The sequence below is a fragment of the Manacus candei genome, unplaced genomic scaffold, assembly GCF_025592945.1.
Source record: "Manacus candei isolate 608988 ecotype Guabito, Panama unplaced genomic scaffold, ASM2559294v1 h1tg000150l, whole genome shotgun sequence".
Classification (NCBI taxonomy): domain Eukaryota; kingdom Metazoa; phylum Chordata; class Aves; order Passeriformes; family Pipridae; genus Manacus; species Manacus candei.
This window is the reverse complement of record NW_026138198.1, coordinates 384,888-406,092: the sequence shown is the minus strand read 5'-3', so window position 1 is coordinate 406,092 and position 21,205 is coordinate 384,888. Positions and strand designations below refer to the sequence as shown.

The following is a 21,205-nucleotide window of genomic DNA, read 5'->3' as shown; positions in this document are numbered from 1 at the left end:
AATGACTTTTTTAATGCATAGTTGCCTTTCATTAAACTTTCTTTTTTGGGTTTTTTTGTTTTTTTTTTTTTCTTTTTGGTATGGTTTAACAGTGTTTTGGCTTTGCAGTTGGGCAGCAGCTGCTGCGCCAGGAGCTGTGGCCAATGAATGTACCTATTTGTTCTTCACTAAACTGTAACCAAGCACTACTCTGTTGAAATAAATAAAAAAAAAAAAAAAAAAAAGGACTTTCTATGCTGAGATTGCTCCCAGGGTGACCCATCCAGCTCCAGGCGTGGCCCTGTGGTGCCCTGTGCCCTACCAGGACCTGGCACATCCAACTATCCAACTGCTCTCCTGAGACAGGGCTGGGAGCTTGTAAAGCTGCCGCTGGATGGGCTCCGAGGGATGAGTTTGGGGTGTCACAAGGGGCCTTATCCTCTGATGTTTCTCTGGCTGCAGCCCAAAGGGATGCTGTGTCCTGAGGGAATGGCATGAAGCTGTGCCAGGGGAGGTTGAGGCTGGATATTAGGAAAAGGTTCTTCACCCAGAGCGTAGTTGGGCACTGAACAGGCTCCCCAAGGCTGCCAGAGTTCCAGGAGGCTTTGGACAACGCTCTTAGGGACAAGGTGGGAGTGTTGGGGTGTCCTGTGCAGGGCCAGGAGTTGGATCAATGATCCTTGTGGATCCCTTCCAACTCAGGGAATTCTATATTCCCTGTGTCTCCAGCTCATGAGGTACAACATGCTCAAATCACCTCCCAGGGCCGTTCAGGAGACACATCTGGCCATGGGCTGTGCTTTGTCCTTTCCCAGGACCTGCATCCTCCCAGCCCCAGTGGGATGGAGCTGTGGAGGAGCTGAAACCCCCAGCTTCCTCCTTGGAGCTTCCCTTATTCCCTGCACAGGTTTATCTGTGTGGCCTTGAGCTCAGGGCAAGCAGCAGTGGCTCTGCTGGAGCACACGCTGCCTCCTCCTGTCCTTCCAGCCTTTTGGGAGCTCAGGATGGAAAACATGGGGCTGGCCACACAGATCCAGGCTGGGGGGATCTATTTTCCAGCAGCACTGCCCCCCCCAAGCCTGTCCTTTGCCCCTGTTGCAGCACTGGATGGTGTAATCTGGGCTGGCTCAATCCCTGTGGGACCCAGCTGGAAGCAGGAACAGGGAGTCAGCCCTTATGGCTGCGGGGAATCCAAGGGCTGTGCCCTCCCCAGGAGGGCCCCTCTGCCCTGTCCCAGCAGCCCTGTCCCACTGCTTGTCCTTGGAGCAGCAGAATTCCCTGTGCCTCATTCTGTGCCATCTCCGAGGAGCAGCAGCCCCAGGGCGGGCACGTCCTTTCCCGTTTTAGCCCTGCCCAGATACCATCCCCCAGGGAGCAGATCCCAAAAGAGGCCAAACCCACTTGCACAAGCTGGGAGGGGCAAGAGGGCCAGGAACTGGGGTCCTGGCAGCAGCTGCTGCCCCGTGGACTGCTGGATACAGCTGATGGTGGGCTCTCCTTTTCCTGAATGAGGAGGGGGAGCCTCCAGGTGCCGAAAGCCATTAGTGGGGTTCCTCCAGGGTGATCCTTCTTGGTTCATCTTCCCAAGCCTTCAGTGGGGGCAAGCAAGGACCATCAGGAAAAGGAAGTCACCTTGGGACAGCAGCAGCTCCTACAATCAATCCCTTGAAGTGATTTCTTTTTTATGCAGCAGGAAGTTAGTGTGGACACACTGGAAGCAAGGGGCTGGTTGGAATCTGGAATCACGGAGCAGACAAGGAATTTCCCCCCAAATTTATTCAATGGCACGGTTCTTGCCCCGCCTCCAGCTTCTGAAGGCAAAGCAATATGGGTCTGATCCATCCAAATAGCACAGCAACATTTCGAGGAGTTATTCCAAATGATCTTCCAATATATAAAATACAATTTACAGACGGTCCCCAACTTTTATACAAAAAAAAAAAATAGCTTTTTTTTTTTTTTTCCCCTTGTACAAAATCCCTCATCAGCAGGTTACAGACAATCAGCTGGGAACAGGAGGCCCAGCAAGTGGTTTTCATGGTGTAAGTTAGAGTGTGATGCAACAATGGTGTTTGTCCATAAGTGTCTCTCTCTCTCTCTCTCTCCATGGAATTCACCGCATGTTTTGCAAGATATTCCTGAAGTTTTCCAGTTCTTTCACGCTGGTTGAAACCCTGTGTGCAAGGAAAGCAAAAGGGAAACGTTACAGCAACATTCACATGATGAATTATTTAATATCTGAGAGAAAGGGGCTGCAACAAGCAAGGCTTCAAGCAGCTTCTCGGGAAGAGAGAATTTAGAATTCCAGCTAAATTAGGTTCTGGTTCCAACCAGGCCCTTCACTAATTTCACAGCTGCTTTTTAAAGCAAACACTGGGAATCCCAGTGGAACAGGATGTTACAGCAGTGATCAAGCACATTAAGGACAGGTCAAGAAACAGACTGGAATATTCCAAGCTGCACAGGCAGGTCCTGGATTCTCCTGGCAATATTGTTTGCCAGAACCTCCAGGTCTGTCAACACCACAAAGTGCTAATGCACAACCAGAGCATCCTGAAATCCCCTCATAAAGGCCTCGTTATCCTCCTTTTCTGCCAAAAACTCCTCATCCAGCTCTCCACAGGGGCTGGACAGATGGATTCCTGTTAAATGCAGTCATGGCAAATGGATCTGGGAATGAACTGGTGGAAGGAGAGCTCTGAGGAGAGCAGCCTTTGTCTGGGACGACGTGCTCTGAGGACAGTCACACAGTTCCTTAAAAAATTACCAAATTCTTCGTATCTTAACACAAATGCTTCCTTGAATTCCTTACAGAAAAATAGAGTATAAAGTTGTTTGAAATTTTTCCAACTGCTGCAGTCCATATGAACAACATCTGGTATCTGAGACAGCATGATAAGAGCAAGAGTCACCCCCAAAATTGCTGAGAAGAACTGACTGTTAGAGCTGAAATGGGATGTAACACAGCAGTCTGTGTAAAAGTAGAGGGAAAAGCCTCAAACCCACCTTCCAAAGGCATTAAATAAGGCCACAATTTCCTGTCTGGTCAGCTGGAATCCATAGGAAGGGCCACTCTCAGGCATCTTTTCAATGAGGTTCTCAGAGAAGAGGATCTTCAGGGCTGTTCCCAAGCCCTGTGTCTGTGCAGGGATCAAATGGGATCATTTAACAGCAGGGAGACACCCAGGGCCTGATTCAAGTTTAGTTCTCCATCTCTGCAACATCATCTTAACAGGGTAAGAGGATTTTACTCAACCCACAGGCTCTGCACCCCCTCCCCTCTCCTGGGGAGTGGCAGGTTATCCCAGTTTCCAGCTGCAAAGGCCACAGGCAGCTGGACAGGTAAGGAATCAAGCAGCCCTGAGCTGTATCTGGGTATCCAAGAACCACCTCCACACATGAGTCCCATCACCAGGAGCTTCCAGACACGCTGGTGACAAATCTTACCTGCAACTTCCCCCACAGCCGACATTTGAAGCAGCCAACACAGTCCATGATCTTGGAAATATTCTTGAAGTGCAGCCTAAATTCCTCCTGGGGGAAAGGACATCCACGTTGAGCATGGTTATGCCCCAATCCCTGCATTAATCCCAAATAATCCTGGACTTCAGAGTAAGAGGAAAAGCTTCCTGAAAGCAGCAATTACCTTTAGTTTAGCAGCTTCCTTTTTGTTCCCTGCAAAGAAGGAGTTTTCATCGAAATGCAGCGGGAAAGACCTGGGAGGGAATGAAAGAGAGTTTTATTTCTCCCCAGGATGTTTGGATGGCTAAAGTCCTGGTCAGGTGTGTGGATAAAACAGAGGTGTGAGCCACTGGACATTCTAATCTTGGACCCAACCCCAAAGGGGGTTGGAATGAGATGATCTTCGAGGTCCCTTCCAACCCAAACCATCCTGGGATTCTACTACCTCTTTCAATCTGAGCTGGCATCTCACCTTGGAGACATTTCCAGCAATTGCTCAATGGTTTTGAAGCAATTTCAGCCTGTTTTCCAACAGACACAAGCACAGGAGTGTGACCAGATAAATTCAAACATTGATCACAACAGGAGACACCCCGTTTCTGCCTGGTTCTGGTATCTCCCATTCCTCTTACTCCAAATTCCATCCAATAGCCCAAACCTCTGTTACCAACACATTTAGGATGTTTTTGTAGTCAAAAAGCCAGGACTGGTATCCCACAGATGAGTCACACAGGTGGCCAATTTTAGGTCTGGCACATAGGCAGTGATTAAATTCAATTCTGCTCAATCCAAAATGCACCCAAGACTATTAAACCCTGGGACTAAATAAACTGTAGGACCAATCACCCAAATCTTGCTATTTGCATACAGATATTAATGTTCTCCCACCAAAACTACACTACTGGTACAATGTCCCTGCTCCTTACAGGGAGGTTGGACTAGATGACCTTTAAAAGGTCCCTTCCAACCCAAACCATTCCATGATTCTATGATCCTACTGCACAAATCACTCCAGGAAGGAACCCAAAACCTGCCTTTCTAGGAGCTTTATGTGACAATCACACTCAGGCATCCCAGGGTTTCCAGAGCCACTGTCCCCAGGTCCCAAGTGTAATTACTTGGCCAGGTGGAGAATTTCCAGCAGCAGGTCTTTCATTTCTGCATCCTGGCTTTCATTCCCCGTGTACAGCTGGAACCCCGGGCGCTCAAAGAAGGGCAGCACTTTGGAGAGGGCCCTCAGCTCGATCAGGTAGAGAAAATAGAGGTTCTTGAGCCTTCTGGGACCTTCCCCTCTGGTGAGAACTTCATCAAACCTCTGCTGGAACTCGGTGACGTTGGGGCCCCATCTCTTCTCTGACCACGTATCTGAGGGAGAAAAGGAAACCCCAAAGACATGAGGTGGGTGGGTTTAGTTCTGGCTCAACTCCTCCCACGTGCACAAGCTCAATGGTGAAACGTGATTCCAGCCAGGGAGATCCAAGTTTTCCTGAGTCACAACCCTTTCACTGACCCAAATTCATTCATAAATGGTACAAAGTTTAACCATTCATTCAGGTGACCTCTGAGATTATTGAGTCCAAACTTTGACCAAACACCACCTTGTCACCCAGACCAGAGCACTGAGTGTCACATCCAGTCTTTCCCTGAACACCTCAAGGGATGGTGACTCCACCACTTCCCTGGGCAGCCCATTCCAATGCCTGACAACCCTTTCCATGAAGAAATTCTTCCTGAACATTTTTCAGGAGAGGCATAATTTTAACCCGGTTCAAACCCCAACAAACACAGAGCTCCTGCAGACCTTTCTCAGGAGGTTCCTGAGTCTTCCTAATGATCAGGGAAACCTTAAGAGAATTCCTGATAATATGGAAAAGCAAGAGAACAGAAGCATCCAAGGATCAGAGGAGACTGGCCTTTATTTTCCACTATCAAGCCCACAAAGGATATTTCTGTTGCTCATCCTATTGTCTACTTAAGATTATACAAAGTATGTAGTGGAAGATGTAATGGTCTTATCAAGCTGATGTCATAATCCCAGTTCATCTCTTTGATGTTTCCTGTTATTCCATTTCTCAACTCCAGCGTGGTCTAACTCACATCAAGGTGAGGCCTCTGTGGGCTGCAGAGACTTAAGTATAATTATTTACTTCAATCTAAGTGACTTACCCAAAATTCCAACAGCTATCACCTTGATTTTCAGCCCCAGGGCTGAGATTTGGATTCCTCAGGTAGCTACTTATGGACCAAAGCACGGAAAGGAAATGGAAATGGCAGGTGGAAGTGGATCAAGGGGCTTGGGAAAGCCCAGCCAAGCATTTCACAGCCCAGGTGAGGTTATTGCTGAACTGGCCATCATAAAACCAGACTAGGAAGGGACAGCCTGGATGCACAGTTAGAAACCCACTCCAAAGCAACCTTGGAGCAAGAACAGAAGGAATATGTGCTGGAAGTCTTGGTACAGAGCATGGCCCAGACCTGAAGTCATGTGGCAACTGCATTCCTAATCCTGCTACACAACCTGGGTGCTGAGGGAGGGAAGAGAAGAGCACAGGAGGCCCAAATCCTGCTGGAACGGGCTCCTAACAGCATTTAGCAGAGCCATGGAAGTGTCCATTTGGGATTGAGGCAGAAGGGCTGGGGCAGGAAGGTGCATTTACCTTGCAGGAGGTACCTGGCACTGAGGTGGATGTTGATGCTGGCGTGGAGACCAGAGATGAGCCTGTAGAAAGCTCGTTTCTCCACACAGACACCTGCAAGGAGATGAAATGAGCCCCTTAAGACACTGAAAGCACCTGCTGGATTTTCTCCTCCAGGCTGTGAGGCAGGAATTTAATCTCACTGAGTGTGGCCATCAACACCCACCCACCCACCACCACCACTCCCTGGCCAGTCTGTGTCCATCCCAGGAAGACCAACCAAGTTTAGACCCAGGATTACCTTTCAGCCACTTGTAAAACGTGTGCCCTGGAAGAGAAAGGAAAACACACATCAGTCTGAGGGTACAGCCTTGATGCCCTGAAACCACCTCCAAGGCTGTTCCCAGAGGACCTCTGCCCACTCCAGTTGGCAGAAATAGGGAAAGGAGCATTAAAAGAGCATGAAAATGGTTTTCCTGCCCACCCTTCTGAGTGCTGCCTCTCTAACATGGTGTGGCAGCAGCTCAACACAGCACGTGGGCTCTCCCCAGGGGCTGGGGGGGCAGAACAGTTGGGAAAAATAAGGATCATGGATGGCTTTCCTCTTCAGGGCAGAGTGGGGAGAGGGATATTTTTGTAAAACAAACCAACCAAACAACCAAAAAAACCACGGAGTGCAACCAAGTGTGTACAATCACACAAGTGAGGGTTTCTGCTACATATTTGGAAGTAATCTGGGGAGCATAAAATGATTTGAGGATGATTTGGAGACAAAAAGATGCTGTGTAGCATGGAGAGCTCCAGGGAACAGCCCCTCCCAGGGCCTAAGGGAGTTGGGCACCCAGCTCCTGTCAGCTGGCAGGGGCTGTTGGGATTCTGAGTCTTCTCCAAGCTTTCTCAGCAATAAGCACTGAAAAAAAACCCACAGCACCAATCCCGTTCCTGAAGGCTTCCCACACTTCAGTGACTGACATCAAACAGGACTTGTGCTCTTAAAACACTGCTGGTGGACTTTATAAGACCTTCCCATGAGGATGGGCTGGGACAGGGAGCTCAGAGGGAACTGCTCAGAGTCCTCTTCTCTCTGTCACCAGTGACAGGACCCCAGGGAAAGGCTGGAGTTGTGTCAGGGGAGGTTTAGGTTGGATCTCAGGAAAAGGTTCTTCCCCCAGAGGGTGGTGGGGCACTGAACAGACTCCCCAGGGCAGTGGGCACAGCCCCAAGGCTGCCAGAGCTCAAGGAGCTTTTGGACAACGCTCTCAGGGACAGGGTGGGATTGTTGGGGTGTCCTGTGCAGGGCCAGGAGTTGGACTGGATGATCCTTGTGATCCCACTCAGGATTTTCCATGATTCTATAACTCTCCAATTTCTGGTTTGCCTGACTAATGTTTTTGCAGTATCTAATGGCACAGCTCAGGAGAGCACAAGAGAGACACATCTGTTTCTGTTATCAGTAAAAGCAAACAGGGCCACTCACCTCCATCGTCTCCTGGTGGAAAAAAAGCATAAGTGGTGGAGAGAGAGAGAGAAAAAGAGGATAAAAAAATTAAACACGACCAAAATTAAACTCCAAAGCACAAACTCTACTCTGTTAATCTGCTCTGACAAAAGAAGGAGCCTCTCCAGGGAGGTTTAGGAATGTTCTGAACACAGAAAACTCCAAGTGCAGCAGTGAAGACACTGGATGAGCAACAGTGCTGAGTAACCTGAGCAGTGCAGGAGGGATCAATATTTGCAAAGGAAGTAAAACCTGATATTTCCAAGGACATTGCACACTTCCTTCAGCAGTCTTGCTCCTGAGGAGCCAGTCCTTTGCACCAGGGTCAAAGGAGGGGGAAAAGCACCTCCATGGTTCGGGGAAAATTAAAGGGATCATGGCAGAGGGTACTGCTGGAGGTGTTCAGGTCACACGGATGAGGAGTGAGGTTGATGATATTCTCATGCTTCCAAACCCCTTCCCTACTTCCAATTACACTGTCCAGCCTTGGGTCTAGGGCAGAGCTTCTCTTCCTGGGTGGTTTCCATGGAGGATCCCAGCCAGGTTCTCATCTCAGTCCGTCACAGATGGTTTGGCATTGCCAAGGACAGAAACCAGGGAGAGCTCAGGGGCCAGCCCTGCTTCTTTGTCCCTCCAAAACTCACATTTCTTCCAGGAGTGGGGGGTCAGATACACTTTCTCCATGATGGATGCTAGAAAAACCCACTTCCAGGTGCCATAAAACTCTACACTTAACCAAGAGCTACAAAATATTTCTCATCCAGTAAGAGAAGCAGCTCAGAGGGCATTTGCTGCTCCTGGAGCTGGGATCAGTTCACTACTAACCCACTTAGCGAGATAAATAAGTGACTCACCTCTACCAGATGCCAAAGGTCTTTTTACATTCTGAGGCCTAAGAGGGGGAAAAGATATCATTTAAATAAGACATGTAAATAAGTTGCTGTCCCCTTGCTGCACCAGACACAGAGCAGAAGTAGCTACTTCTGCAGTCAAACAGCCTGAGGGGATCTAAAAAACCCTTTCTGTGCTTTAGCTTTGCTAAGGCAGGGAAAGGAAAAGAGCAAAATGTGAACTTCTGTGGGGGTTTTTTGGTGGGGTTTTCTTCTTTTTTTTTTAGAAAAAAAACAGGCAGGAAAACATGGTGCAACATGAGGCACTCAGGGGGTGGCCACACGAGCACTGACAGCCCTGCACAGGCACAGGAGGATGGGGATTAACTCCTGCCCCTCTGCAGGAGTCAGGCTCGTGGAACTTGTCTCCCAAAGCACCTACTTGAAGCAGTTTTCCTCATAAATGCTGTTCCAGATTTTCCAGGCATCTGGCCCCTTGTAGCCCGTGTAGCGTTCCGGGTTCAGGAGTAAATCCACGTACTCAGCATCAGGAGAGTAGGTGTCTGTGAAGGGCAGTGCTGGGTCAGTGACAAGGAACTTCTGAAGGGAAAATGACATTTTCCAAGGCTGATCCAGCCACCTCTTCTCTAACTTGCCAAACACAAGGCCCTGAGCACTAATGAAGCTTTATCAGGAATTGCTTTCAAAATACTAAGGGAAATGGGGGGTGGAAAAGAGCAGAAATGTTATTTATGCTCCAGGCTTGTTAGAATATCACACACTGGCCTGGAAGCTGGGGCTGTTTAGCCTGGAGAAGATTGTGTTGGAGATCTCAGAGCAGCATTCCAGGATATGAAGGGCGCTACAAGGAAGCTGGAGAGGGGCTCTGCATCAGGAACTGTAGGGATGGGACAAGGGAGAATGGCTTCAAACTGATAGAGGGAAGGGTTAGATGGGATATTGGGAAGGAATTCTTCCCTGTGAGGGTGGTGATGCCCTGGCACAGGTTGCCCAGAGAAGCTGTGGCTGCCCCTGGATCCCTGGAAGTGTCCAAGGCCAGGTTGGATGGGGCTTGGAGCAACCTGGGCTAGTGGAAGGTGTCCCTGCCCACAGCAGGGGGTGAATGAGCTGGGCTTTAAGGTCCCTTCCAACGGACACCATACAATTCCATGATTCTGACTTCTGCAGAAGTGCTTAAAACCCCATCCCAAGACTTTCCAGCTCCAACGTGTCCCCGTACCATCAGCCTCACAGAAGCTCTCCGAGGAGTCATCGTGCCGTGTCCACTGCAGCACTGCCTCCCGGGTCTCTGTGCTGCAAAAAAACAGGTGGAAAAAGACCATCAGGGAGAGCACTGATCCCAGGTGTCCTTCAAGGACAAGGAAAGATTGTGGAAGAAGAAGTCAAACCTCAAAGAGTCATCGACGGCTCCGAGTCTCTCGGCTTCCTCACACTCCCCATCGCGGCTATTGGCTTCTTCTGAATACTGGGTTGGAAAGGAAAAGGGGTGGGGAGGGATGAGGATTAAAAAGGAATTTTTTTTTTTTTTTTGCTGTTATAATTCTGCCTTTAATGCACTAAACAGGTTAAGCACCAGGAACACTTTTATGATTCACCCCACCCTGTTTTTCCATGGGATGTCTGCAGATATCCAGAGGCTTATGCAACGGTGATGAGTCTTGCAGGGACTCAGGGCAGCCTCTGGCACTGCCACAGGAGCATTTTGTGGTGACACGTGCCCTTGGAGAGATGTCAGGAATACCTGACTCCAGGAGAGCCACCTCAGAGTCTCTATAGCACCCCAAACACTTGAAGAGGGTAAAAGTCTAGCCAAAGAGCATCCTGACAAACACTGACCCTTCCCAAACCCAGTTCTGGGCACTGGTGAGGCACCACAAATCCTGGATCAGTTTTGGGCCCCTCACAACAAGAAAGACATTGAGGGGCTGGAGCGTGTCCAGGGAAGAAAACAGAACTGGGGAAGGGGCTGGAGCAGCAGGAGCAGCTGAGGGAGCTGGGGGGGCTCAGCCTGGAGAAAAGGAGGCTCAGGGGGGACCTTCTGGCTCTGCAATCCCCTGACACAAGGGGGGAGCTGGGTGGGAGTCAGGCACTGCTCCCAGGGAACAAGGGGCAGGATGAGAGGAAACGGCCTCAAGCTGAACCAGGGGAGGTTTAGATTGGATATTGGGAAAATTTCTTCATGGAAATGGTTGTCCATCACTGGAACAGGCTGCTCAGGGCAGTAGTAGAGTCACCATCCCTAGAAGCGTTCAAAAAACATGCGGATGTGGCACCTGGGGACATGGTTTAAGGGTGGACAATGGTGGTGGTGGGTTGATGGTTGGACTTGGTGATCTCAAAGGTCTTTTCCAGCCTTACCAATTCCATGGCACAGAACTGGACCTACAAGCTGCGCCACTTTACGCCCAGAGACAGACCTACCTTGTAACTTCCGGATCTGATCCCATCAGGGACTTCATCCTGAAAGACAAAACGGAGCATGTGCCACGTGCGGGGCTCACGAGGCCCTTCAGCCTCAGCTTTGGGGAAGATTAGGAAGGTGACCACAGTTTCTAGGAGTGAGAAGGTGTAAGCCCAGCTCACCACACGTCCAGCTCCTCACCCCTCCCCAGACTAAGGTGAAGCAACATTCTTAGTGGTTTATTTTGATTTTTTCCAAGATCCCTCTTCCCCAAAGGCTGCTACACATCAGATTCTGCTTTGCTTATCCAAGTGCAAGGCTGGGAGAGCCAATATAAACTCCAGGGGAGCTGGAATTGCCTCTGATCAGCTGATGTCTGGCACCACCTTCCTGGCAGGAGCCCAGGTGCCTCCTCAGACATTGCATCCACCAGCCCCTGACACACGTCATTCCAAAACCTCCCTCTTACCACTCCAACATGGAATGTCAGCCCTACCAGCCCCATGCAACCAGGCCCTAAATTCCCCTCAACTTCCATTTCCTCCATGAGTAGGAAGGCAATAAAACCACTCTTATGACACAGGAGATAATACTGTGATGGCCAGGAGCACAGGAAGAGGAAAAATTAGGGCAATAAGAGTTATTTTTGTTGCTTTTGGAATGAAACGGACCCAAATGCAAATAATTAAGAGCAGCAGTGACAGTCAGTTCTTAAAATAAGAACAACTTCTAGCTAATAGTTAATTGTAACATAACTCCACCATACTGGTCATAATCATTACCAAAAATAGATTTTTTTTTAAAGAAGAACAAAAAGGTATTTAAAGAACATCTAGGGTTATTTTGAAGGGGGGGGAAAAAATCATCATTCCATTTTAGGACTCAAGAATGAGGGGGCAGGACAGTCTGTGCTGGCTGCCAACCCCTTGGCTGGGGGCATTTCACCACCTCTATCAACCAGCCACCAAGCTGGGATTCCCTCACCTTCTCATCCCCTTCTTTTTGGGAAGACACCTGCAGTCAAGATGTTTTCTTTTAGCTCAGGGAACAAAACCCTTTTAGCCAGGCTACAGGGAGAAGATTGTACTGGGAACCAGAGGACTCTCAAAGAGCCACTTCACGTAAAAAGAGAGGGCTGGAAAGGGCTGGAAAGCCAAAACTAAATCCCAGAGCAGCTCATGGGCCAACAGGGTGAAATCCTGGCAATGAACACAAAAACAACAGTGGGTTTGCCCCCAAACCATCTTACTTATGGAAAAACTAAAAGAGGAGAGGTTTAGTGTCAACTGTTATGAGCCCAGCCTGTCTTGAAATTTCCAGAATTTAATATTTTGGTATTTCTGATGGAGATCAGTATTGCTGCACCCAGGAAAGCTCCATCAGAGCCCTAATTTTGCTTTAATTGTGATAACAAGATTAAGTCACTTATCTGCTGCTCCCTTTTGGTCTGCAAAAAAAAAAAAAAAAGATAAAAAAATGGATGTAAAAGAATGTATTTGGTACTTACAGAGGGGCAGGGCTGGACAGCACAATCCCTCATTCCACAGTGACTGTTGTCATCCCAGAAAGGACAAGGTTTCTTCAGGTTTACCTGCAAATGACATATCAATCCTATTCCACATCTCCTCCAGGCAACCAAGCCAACCTTCCACTCCACAGTTTTCCAACACAGATGCCCAGTGTGCTTTCCCACACAGGCATATCCATCATTCCAAAATGCTCCGAGGGCAGGAGCCCCTCTGCTCTGGGATGGGCTGGGAGAGTTTTCCAGGGAAAACTTAGAGCCCCTTCCAGTGCCTAAAGGGACTCCAAGAGAGCTGGAGAGGGACTTTGGACAAGGGCCTGGAGTGACAGAAGATGGGGCAGTGGCTTCCCACTGCCAGAGGACAGGGTTAAATGGGATATTTGGGAGAAATTCCCAGCTGTGAGGATGCTGAGGCCCTGGCACAGGTTGCCCAGAGAAGCTGTGGCTGCCCCATCCCTGCAAGTGTCCCAGGCCAGGTTGGACAGGGCTTGGAGCAACCTGGTCTAGTGGAAGGTGTCCCTACCCATGGCAGGGGGTTGGAATGACATGAGCTTTAAAGTCCCTTCCAACCTAAACCATTCCAGGATTCCATGGTTCTATGTTTTATTCAGATCAATCTTAGTGTTTCTGTTACAAATCCCAAAACTGGGAGGGAAAAGGACAGACTTCTATCAGTGAACTCCAATGCCTGGGAACTAACCCAGGTTTTCCATGTCAATGGGAAGACACTGGGAATCCCCTTATTATGGATCTCCAGTCATCAACATTTTTAAGTAACAGCTCACCAAAAGAAGTCATTTCATTGGTCTGCTGCTTGAGTTCTTAAGAGGGAAAAATGCATAAGAAAATATCTTTAAAATCATGCATCTTACAGGCATCTTAAGATTCTTCTCATAACAGAAGGGTCCAACTTACTGACTGTAACCTTAAAAGATCAGGGTTAAAATGTAAGTACCTGATTTCTAAAAAGATCAGCAATAAGTTCAAGGCAGACTAAAAAAAAAAAAAAGGAAAAAAGACAGCAGCACACACAGAAATACAATTCTTGTATAAGAAAATCACCTTGTAGTATCTAAAATAGTCGCTTTCCAGGAGCTGATTCAGTCTAGGGAAAAGTTTGTAGTTGTTGAAGGCATCGATGGTTTCTACATCACAGGTGCAGTCATCTAAATAACCAGTAACCTGGGGGACAAAAATACAATAAATCAAACAATCAAACACGAACAACTTGGCCACTACTTTTTAACACTGCAGGCAATAAAACAATTCATAGTTTTCTTTCCTTTTACCAGCGAATCAACTAAGTTTAACCAGAATGGACATGGCAGCTGTAAGAGCTGTGGGCCAGGGAGTGCCAGCTCAGGTTCCACTCTGGATCAGCCTCAGGAGGTTGTTCCTGTAGGATAATAGGCAGGTGAGAGCTGGTGTTTGCATAAGGGACCAGTTGGGCAACAATGACACCACTGAGAGGCCTCAAAGAAAGTCCTTGTGGATCATCAGCTGTGCTGCAGCCACTGATTTGACTTAATCAGAACCAAGGTGATTAGAGGGATGGAGCAGCTCTCCTATGAGGAAAGGCTGGGAGAACTGGGAATGTTCAACCTGTTGGGGTGACCTAATTGTGGCCTTCCAGTACCCGAAGGGAGCCCACAAGAAAGATGGGAGAGAGACTGTTTAGAAGGGCCTGGAGTGACAGGACAAGGGGGAATGGATTCACATTGACAGAGGGAAGGGTTAGATGGGATATTGGGAAGAAATCCTTGACTGTGAGGGTGGGGAGGCCCTGGCACAGGTTGCCCAGAGAAGCTGTGGCTGCCCCTGGATCCCTGGAAGTGTCCAAGGCCAGGTTGGATGGGGCTTGGAGCAACCTGGGATAGTGGAAGATGCCTATGGCAGAAGTTGGAATGAGATGGGCTTTAAGGTCCCTTCCAACCCAAACCATTCTGGGATTCTGTAATTAACTGCAACAGTCCCCCTCTGACCTCAGAGAGCCATTTAGCAGGAAAACACCTGTTCTAAATCTGATGGGGAAAGCCAATCCTTCTTGCATCATCCTGAACAACTCAACAGGGTTTGTGCAAGCCTTAGAGTAAAAAAAAAAAAAAAAAGAAACTGAAAAATTCAGCTGTGCTTCCTGACACGTTGGTCACTGCCTGATGACAAAGTTGCACAACACAGAAGCAGTTTTGTTTCCCCCACACCCCCAATGAGCACTTGGGGAATCATAGAATCATTAAGATTGGAAAAGCCATCAAAGATCAAGTCCAACTGTTCCCCAGCACTGCCAAGGCCACCACTGACCCACGTCCCCAAGTGCCACATCCACACAGCTTCTAAATCTCTCCAGGGATGGTGAATCCACCTCTGCCCTGGGCAGCTGTGCCAGGGCTGGGCAACCCTTTCCATGAAGAAATTTTCCCTAATAGCCAACCTAAACCTCCCCTGGCACAACTTGAGGCCATTTCCCTTTGTCCTGTCCCTTGTTCCCTGGGAGCAGAGCCCAACCTCTCCCCGGCTCCCCCCTCCTGTCAGGGAGTTGCAGAGCCAGAAGGTCCCCCCTGAGCCTCCTTTTCTCCAGGCTGAGTCCCCCCAGCTCCCTCAGCTGCTCCTCATAATTCACCAAGAGCTCCACAGCAACTCAAATCAAACCATTGGAATTACCACCGTGGAAATGAAGCTGTGAGAAGCAAGGCAGAAATGGAGCACAGAGTCACATGAAACAGGGAGGTGGGGGAAAAAAATAGCCAGAATTCCCTACTCCACTGGAACAGGTCAGTTTTGTCAAGGGATGATTTAGAGGCTTTCTCATATTTGGAGTGTTTACATTGAAGCCCAGTGCGTCACCCTCACACATTTATTGAATTCTGTCCTGCATTTTGCATGTTAATGAAGATTAACAGCAATTTAAGCTTTCCACTAGGCTGAATCACCCCTGTAAAAATAAAAACAGTAGCAATTTGCTAATCCAGTTACCCAATTTAAAGCTGTTTCTAAAGTGTATATATATATAGAAGGAACACATCAAAACAACAGACCGCAACAAACCACCAACCAACCACATTTTTATTTCCTGGAAACTTGGCATCCTTTGAGGCAGGCAGCTCATAGGCTGGGTCTGAAAGTGGCCTACAAAAAGATTTGTGGATAATCTTCAGCTGCTCTCTGTAACCACGTTCAGCAAACGTTCCCTCCACGGGAATGACGTCCCTGTAAGAGCATCGGAGAGGCCGCCAAGCCCCCAACTGAAGCACCATCTGGGCCTGTCTTTGCTCAGCCCAGTGACCAATTCAAGCCAGAACCATCCTCATCCTGAAAATAATCCACGGTGAAGCACTGCAGCTGACCCCAAAATACTTAGGACTAGATGGGGGGGTCATGCTTTGGAGATCTCCAAAGATCCACTCCTTGGTTTATTGAAGCACTGGCGGGATGATCTGCCCCAGTGGCACCATGAACACACCCCTGGGGGCAATGGGCAAAACCTTCTCAGGAAGAATTTCTTCATGGAAAGGGTTGTCAGCTATTGGAATGTGAGATGGTGGAGGTGTCCAAGGAACAACCTGCCGTGGCACTCAGTGCTCTGGTCTGGGGGACAAGGTGGAGATGGGTTACAGGTTGGACTCGATGATCTTGGAGGTCTTTTCCGACCTCAGTGACTCTGTGCTTCTGTGGAAGTGCTGGGGAAACTCCATCCTAAGGAAAACTCCTTCCTCCAAGGATTTCAGTCAGGCTGTGCAGAAATGGGCAATTTCCCCAGGCAGGGGCTCCCTCAGAAATGGGCAATTTCCCCAGCCCACCACAATTCACAGCCAAAGGAACAGGAGGACAGAACCAAGAACGCCAAGAGCCAAAGCTCCTCAGAGCCCAGATGAAAGCCCCAGTGATGCCAGTACCACACAGACCTGCTTTAGGACACAGGGGAGACCACTTGGCAGGGTATGGGCTTCATCCCAGAAGTCCCTTCTTGCTCCATGACCACCTTCCATCCCAGACTCCATTTTTCTGCCAAACTCACTTGGTTTGGACTTCAAATCCTGCTGCCAGAGTAGCTGAGCTACCACACACGTCAAACATGCCCTACAACGTGTGGTGCCTTAAAACACCTCTCCCCGCCCTCCAAAAGAAATATTTACCTACATCTCCAGCCTGCAGAGTAATTAGAGCAGGTAAGTAATTAGAAGGGCTAAGATAAAACACGAATTGATCCAGCCCCAAACATGTGCCGAGAGCTTGCTGCCGTCGGTGAATCACCCCGGCCGTGGGTTTGGCTGGGTGTGAGATCCCGGCGCGAGGCTGACGGGCAGGGCTGGGTTTTCCCACCGGGAAGAGATGCAACGGAGCCGCCGGGACAGACGCGGTGCTGAGTCAGCTCCGGGGAAGGTGTGTGGCTGGAGATCCCGATCCCTGAGCGCCGACGGACCCACCTCGTGTGCGTAACACAGGTGGGAACACCAACACACGTGGGCTCTGTGCAATCCTTGGGTTTGGCCCGTGCTTCGTCTCCCTTTGCCTCCATCCCGGGCTTCTGTGATTCTGCTCTTCCCACCTCTTCCTGCTCCCCTCCGAGCGTCACAGAAACATTCCCTGGATGTTTCTGGGCTGGATTCAGGGCTTTCTTCTCACTCTCACACCACAGCTGGGCAGGAAAGAAGGTAAACTCTTCCCTGCATCTCTCATTGGCAGCTACAACAGGGAACAGGGAAGGGAATGCCACAGGGCTGAGGAGTTGGGTTTAGCCTGTACCAACCTCCTGGGTAGTGCCAGCTCTTCTGGACAAGCCACACCAGTCCCGGGCTGATGGCGAGCAGATGCTTTCCCTGCTCTCTCAGAAGCTTCCTTGCAGTTGCCCTGCTCAAAGGAATTGGATTTCGATGATCCTTGTGAGTCCTTCCAACTCGGGACATTCTATGGTTCTATGAACTGATTTTTGGCTCTCCCTGCAGCGTTCAGTCCAGCCAGGCCTCCCTCTCATCCTTACCAGGCCACTTGGAGCAAGTAGCTGGCAGCCAGGTGAGGACAGTCATGCCCAGCACCTGGCCTGGAAGCAGTATATGCCATTCCAAGTGCTTTCTCTCCTGTATTTTGCCCAGAAAACAAGGACTGGGGTTTCCGGAGCTCACACAGAAGCAAATGTCACATGGAAGCCTCAGGATGAGGTTAAACCACAGAGGATGAAGTGCTGTCATAGAATCCCAGAATAGTTCAGGTTGGAAGGGACCTTAAATCCCATCTTGTTCCAACCCCCTGCCATGGGCAAGGACACCTTCTATTATCCCAGGTTGCTCCAAGCCCTGTCCTGGCCTAGAACACTTCCAGGGATCCAGAGGCAGCCACAGCTTCTCTGGGCAACTTGTGCCAGGGCCTCCCCACCCTCACAGCCAAGGATTTCTCCCCAATATCCCATCTAACCCTTCCCTCTGTCAGTTTGAATCCATTCCCCCTTGTCCTGTCACTCCAGGCCCTTGTAAATAGTCCCTCTCCATCTTTCCTGTCAGCTCCCTTCAGGTACTGGAAGGCCACAATCAGGTCACCCCTGAGCCCTCTCTTCTCCAGGCTGAACAATCCCAATTCTCTCAGCCTTTCCCCACAGCAGGGCTGCTCCATCCCTCTAATCAACTTGGTGGCCTGGAAGCTCCCTCTGAAGCCACCCCACAGAGATTGGGAACCGTGCTAGGAATGAATTCCTGCCCCGAAGGCTGCTGAGCGAACACCAATTCAACAGGAACGCAAGAGCAGCTTGAAAGTCTGTTCAGGTACCAGCGAGGAAACTCTCCATGCCCAGACTCACCCCTAATGACAGTGTCCTGACCACAAAAACATTCCCAAAGGGAATCAGCACTCTGCCAGACCGGAAACCTTGTCAAAATCCCCGTCTGCCAAACACCTGCAGCACATCCTTAATGCAGCTGCATCAGCCTGTAAACAGCAAATGAGCAATAATTAACAGGAATATACCGAAGACATTCATGGCTGACTAAAGCAGTGATGCAAACAGGAATATCTGGGGGGGATGAGCTGCCTGTAAAGTTTGAGGGAACCCAGATATTGGAATGTTAATCAGAGCTTGGAAAGCAGAAGCAGCATGTGAAACTCAAAGTGTTTCTAGCAACAGATGGATGTTTCCAATAAAACTTTCAGGGCTGGTTGGCAAACCCAGTAAGTGAGATAAAATAACAGTGACAAAAGGCAGGTGAGGCTTTTGCCCTTGGTGCAGACAGACAGGAGTGCAACGCCCATTCCAGAATCATGGCCTGCTGAAGTCAGCACCTGGAATATCGCTGGAGCAGCGCTCTCAGAAGTGGCCCTTGTCAACTGTCCCAGCACGGGCTGATGGACAACTCAAAGCTCTTCCAGTCACCCCATGTCAAGGCTTCCCTATCTGAGAAGCTCATGAGACAGCAAGAGATGATTCACAGGAGGAAACCAAAAGCTAAACCCAGGCCTTCAAGTATCCAAACAGAGGGGGGCAAAACATATCATTTAAGGCTTGCCCTGTATTTTCTTTGGTGGCAAATAAAAACCACCGGACCAGTTCTGTGCAAGATGATCGGCAGATTGTTTTTGACAAAAAAGATGAGGCAGCCCTCGGGTGTGATTTAAAAGGGTCAGTGGTTACAAAGAAATGCTGCCCCACATAACAGGCTTTCCTAAAGGTAATAAAATATCTTGAACTGAACACTTGCACTGAAAGCTAAACCGAAGCACACGCTGCAACACAAAGGACGAGTGTGTTGCAACAACCCAACAGTGCAAAAAGTACATCAACAGTTCTTCCTGCCCGAGTAAAAGGGCCTGCCAGCCACTGCCATGCCAGAATGCCAGCCACTGCCATGCCAGAATGCCAGTTCATTTAGTGCTTACGACTCCTTATCCTATTCCACGCTCCTGACTCAACGTTCAATCTTTAGGGAGACAAACTTCACTGATACCAGGAAGTTGCAAGCAAAAACCCTACAGAGATACAGATTCCAAATGCAGGTTTTTCAATTCTTTATCAACAAAGCTTGTATTTACCATCTCCACATGAAGCTGAGTGTATCAAGAGCCACCCCAGAAGGCAAAGCCAAAGCCAACTGCACAATTCCATTCGTCTTCTTTTTCGACTCTCCATTTCTGACCCACATCTAAGCACTAGAATTTTAATACAGAAAGGGCAGGCTTTATAAAAACTTCCTTTTATAAAAGGCAACAAAAAAAAAAGCACTGAAGACACTGTAACATCTTCACTCCTTGATCTTGCACATCTGCTTATCACAGGATCACGGAATGGTTCAGGTTGGAAGGGACCTCAAAGCCCATCTCATTCCAACCCCCTGCCATAGGCAGGGACAGCTTCCACTAGACCAGGTTGATCCAAGCCTCATCCAACCTGGTCTTGAACACTTCCAGGGATGGGGCAGCCACTTTGCTTGCACAAGGTGAAGTCAGGAGGAATCTGCATAGTGATCTCTTCCCAAATCCAGCTGCTTGGTCGGCTGCACCCAGTTCTCTCCTTACTGTTCCTTAACAGAAGCTGCACCAAGTGCACTGGGCCAGGCAGTAACACCCCTAGCACACCAACAAAGGGAATTAACCCTGGAAAAGCTTTAAGGAGCAGAGCCCTGGCAATGGCAGGGCAGGGTGGCAGCTGCCTGCTGCAGCCTGGACAGCTCTCTCCTGGACAGTGGAGCAGGCAGAAAGCAAGGCAGACCTGCGGGAAAGGGGATAAGGCAGCTCCCGGGCATTAGAGTAACAGACATCCCTGAAACATCCAAGAAGAGGCACCTGAGTGATTGGGGAAGAAATGCTCTCCAAGTTGGAGCAGTTCCCTTTCCTTATGGGAGCAGGGAGATTAATACAGTCAAGAAGGCATGAAAGAGAACCACAGAATCCCAGACTGCTTTAGGTGGGAAGGGACATTAAAGATCATCTCATGCCCCATGGGCAGGGACACCTTCCACTATCCCAGGTTGCTCCAAGTCCCATCCAACCTGGCCTTGAACACCTCCAGGGATGGGGCAGCCACATCTTCTCTGGGCAACCTATGCCAGGGCCTTACCACCCTCACAATCAATAATTTCTTCCTAATATCCAATCTAAATCTACTGTCCTTTAGCTTAAAGCCATTCCTTGTCCTGTCACTCCAGGCCCTTGTCCCAAGTCCCTCTCCAGCTCCCTTGGAGCCCCTTTAGGCACTGCAAGGGTCTCCAAAGTCTCCCTGAAGCCTTCTCCAGGCTGAACACCCCCAGCTCTCTCAATCTTTCCACACAGGAAAGGTCCCCCAGCCGTCCAAGCATCTCCATGCCCTCCTCTGGACTCGCTCCAACAGCTCTATTTGCTTCCCGTGCCATGGACACAACACTCCACGTGGTGCATCCATCTCCCTCCCATCCCTTCCACTCCCGGCACTTCCCGCCGGGACACCGCGTCCCCCGGGATGTTCCCGCTCCCCTCATGCGCCACCCCAGTGCCCACCTGGCAGAAGCAGCGCCTCTCGGCAGCGCCTTGGGGCAGCACCCCCGGCACCACCAGCACCAGCAGGAGCAGGAGCGGGATCCCGCCGGCTCCTCCCGCCGCCATCTCGCCGCTCCGGCCCCGGCAGCTCCCGGCCCGCAGGAGCCGCCCCGGTGCCACCGCCCCGCCCCGGGCCCGGCCCCGCCGGCGACGCGCGGCCCGGCACGGAGCGGCCGCGGGAGAGCCCCGGGGACAGCCCTGAGTCACCGCCGGGCCCCGCTGAGTCACCGCCGGGCCCCGCGGCCACACGGCGACACGGGGACGCGGCTTTCCTGCCACAGCCCTGCGTGCTTCCCGGCTCCGCGGAGGAGGCGGGGATGGGGCGCTGGCCCTTCCTCACCCCGCGCCCTCACAGCCCCG

At 49.9% G+C, this 21,205-nt stretch overlaps 1 protein-coding gene across 1 annotated transcript; it reads right to left on the bottom strand.

The window, feature by feature from the left end:
* Window positions 1-1,737: 1,737 nt before the first annotated feature.
* Window positions 1,738-20,936, bottom strand: ERO1A (endoplasmic reticulum oxidoreductase 1 alpha). The gene is made up of 16 exons (XM_051772180.1): window positions 20,807-20,936; window positions 13,415-13,534; window positions 12,335-12,418; window positions 10,848-10,886; window positions 9,815-9,891; window positions 9,646-9,719; window positions 8,848-8,968; window positions 8,430-8,467; window positions 7,555-7,566; window positions 6,379-6,405; window positions 6,099-6,191; window positions 4,560-4,806; window positions 3,626-3,695; window positions 3,427-3,513; window positions 2,986-3,119; window positions 1,738-2,153 (listed from the first exon to the last, which is right to left on the bottom strand). Exons 1-16 carry the CDS (start codon window positions 20,909-20,911, stop codon window positions 2,093-2,095), a joined length of 1,389 nt encoding a protein of 462 aa, XP_051628140.1. The 5' UTR covers window positions 20,912-20,936; the 3' UTR covers window positions 1,738-2,092.
* Between the last annotated feature and the right edge of the window lie 269 nt (window positions 20,937-21,205).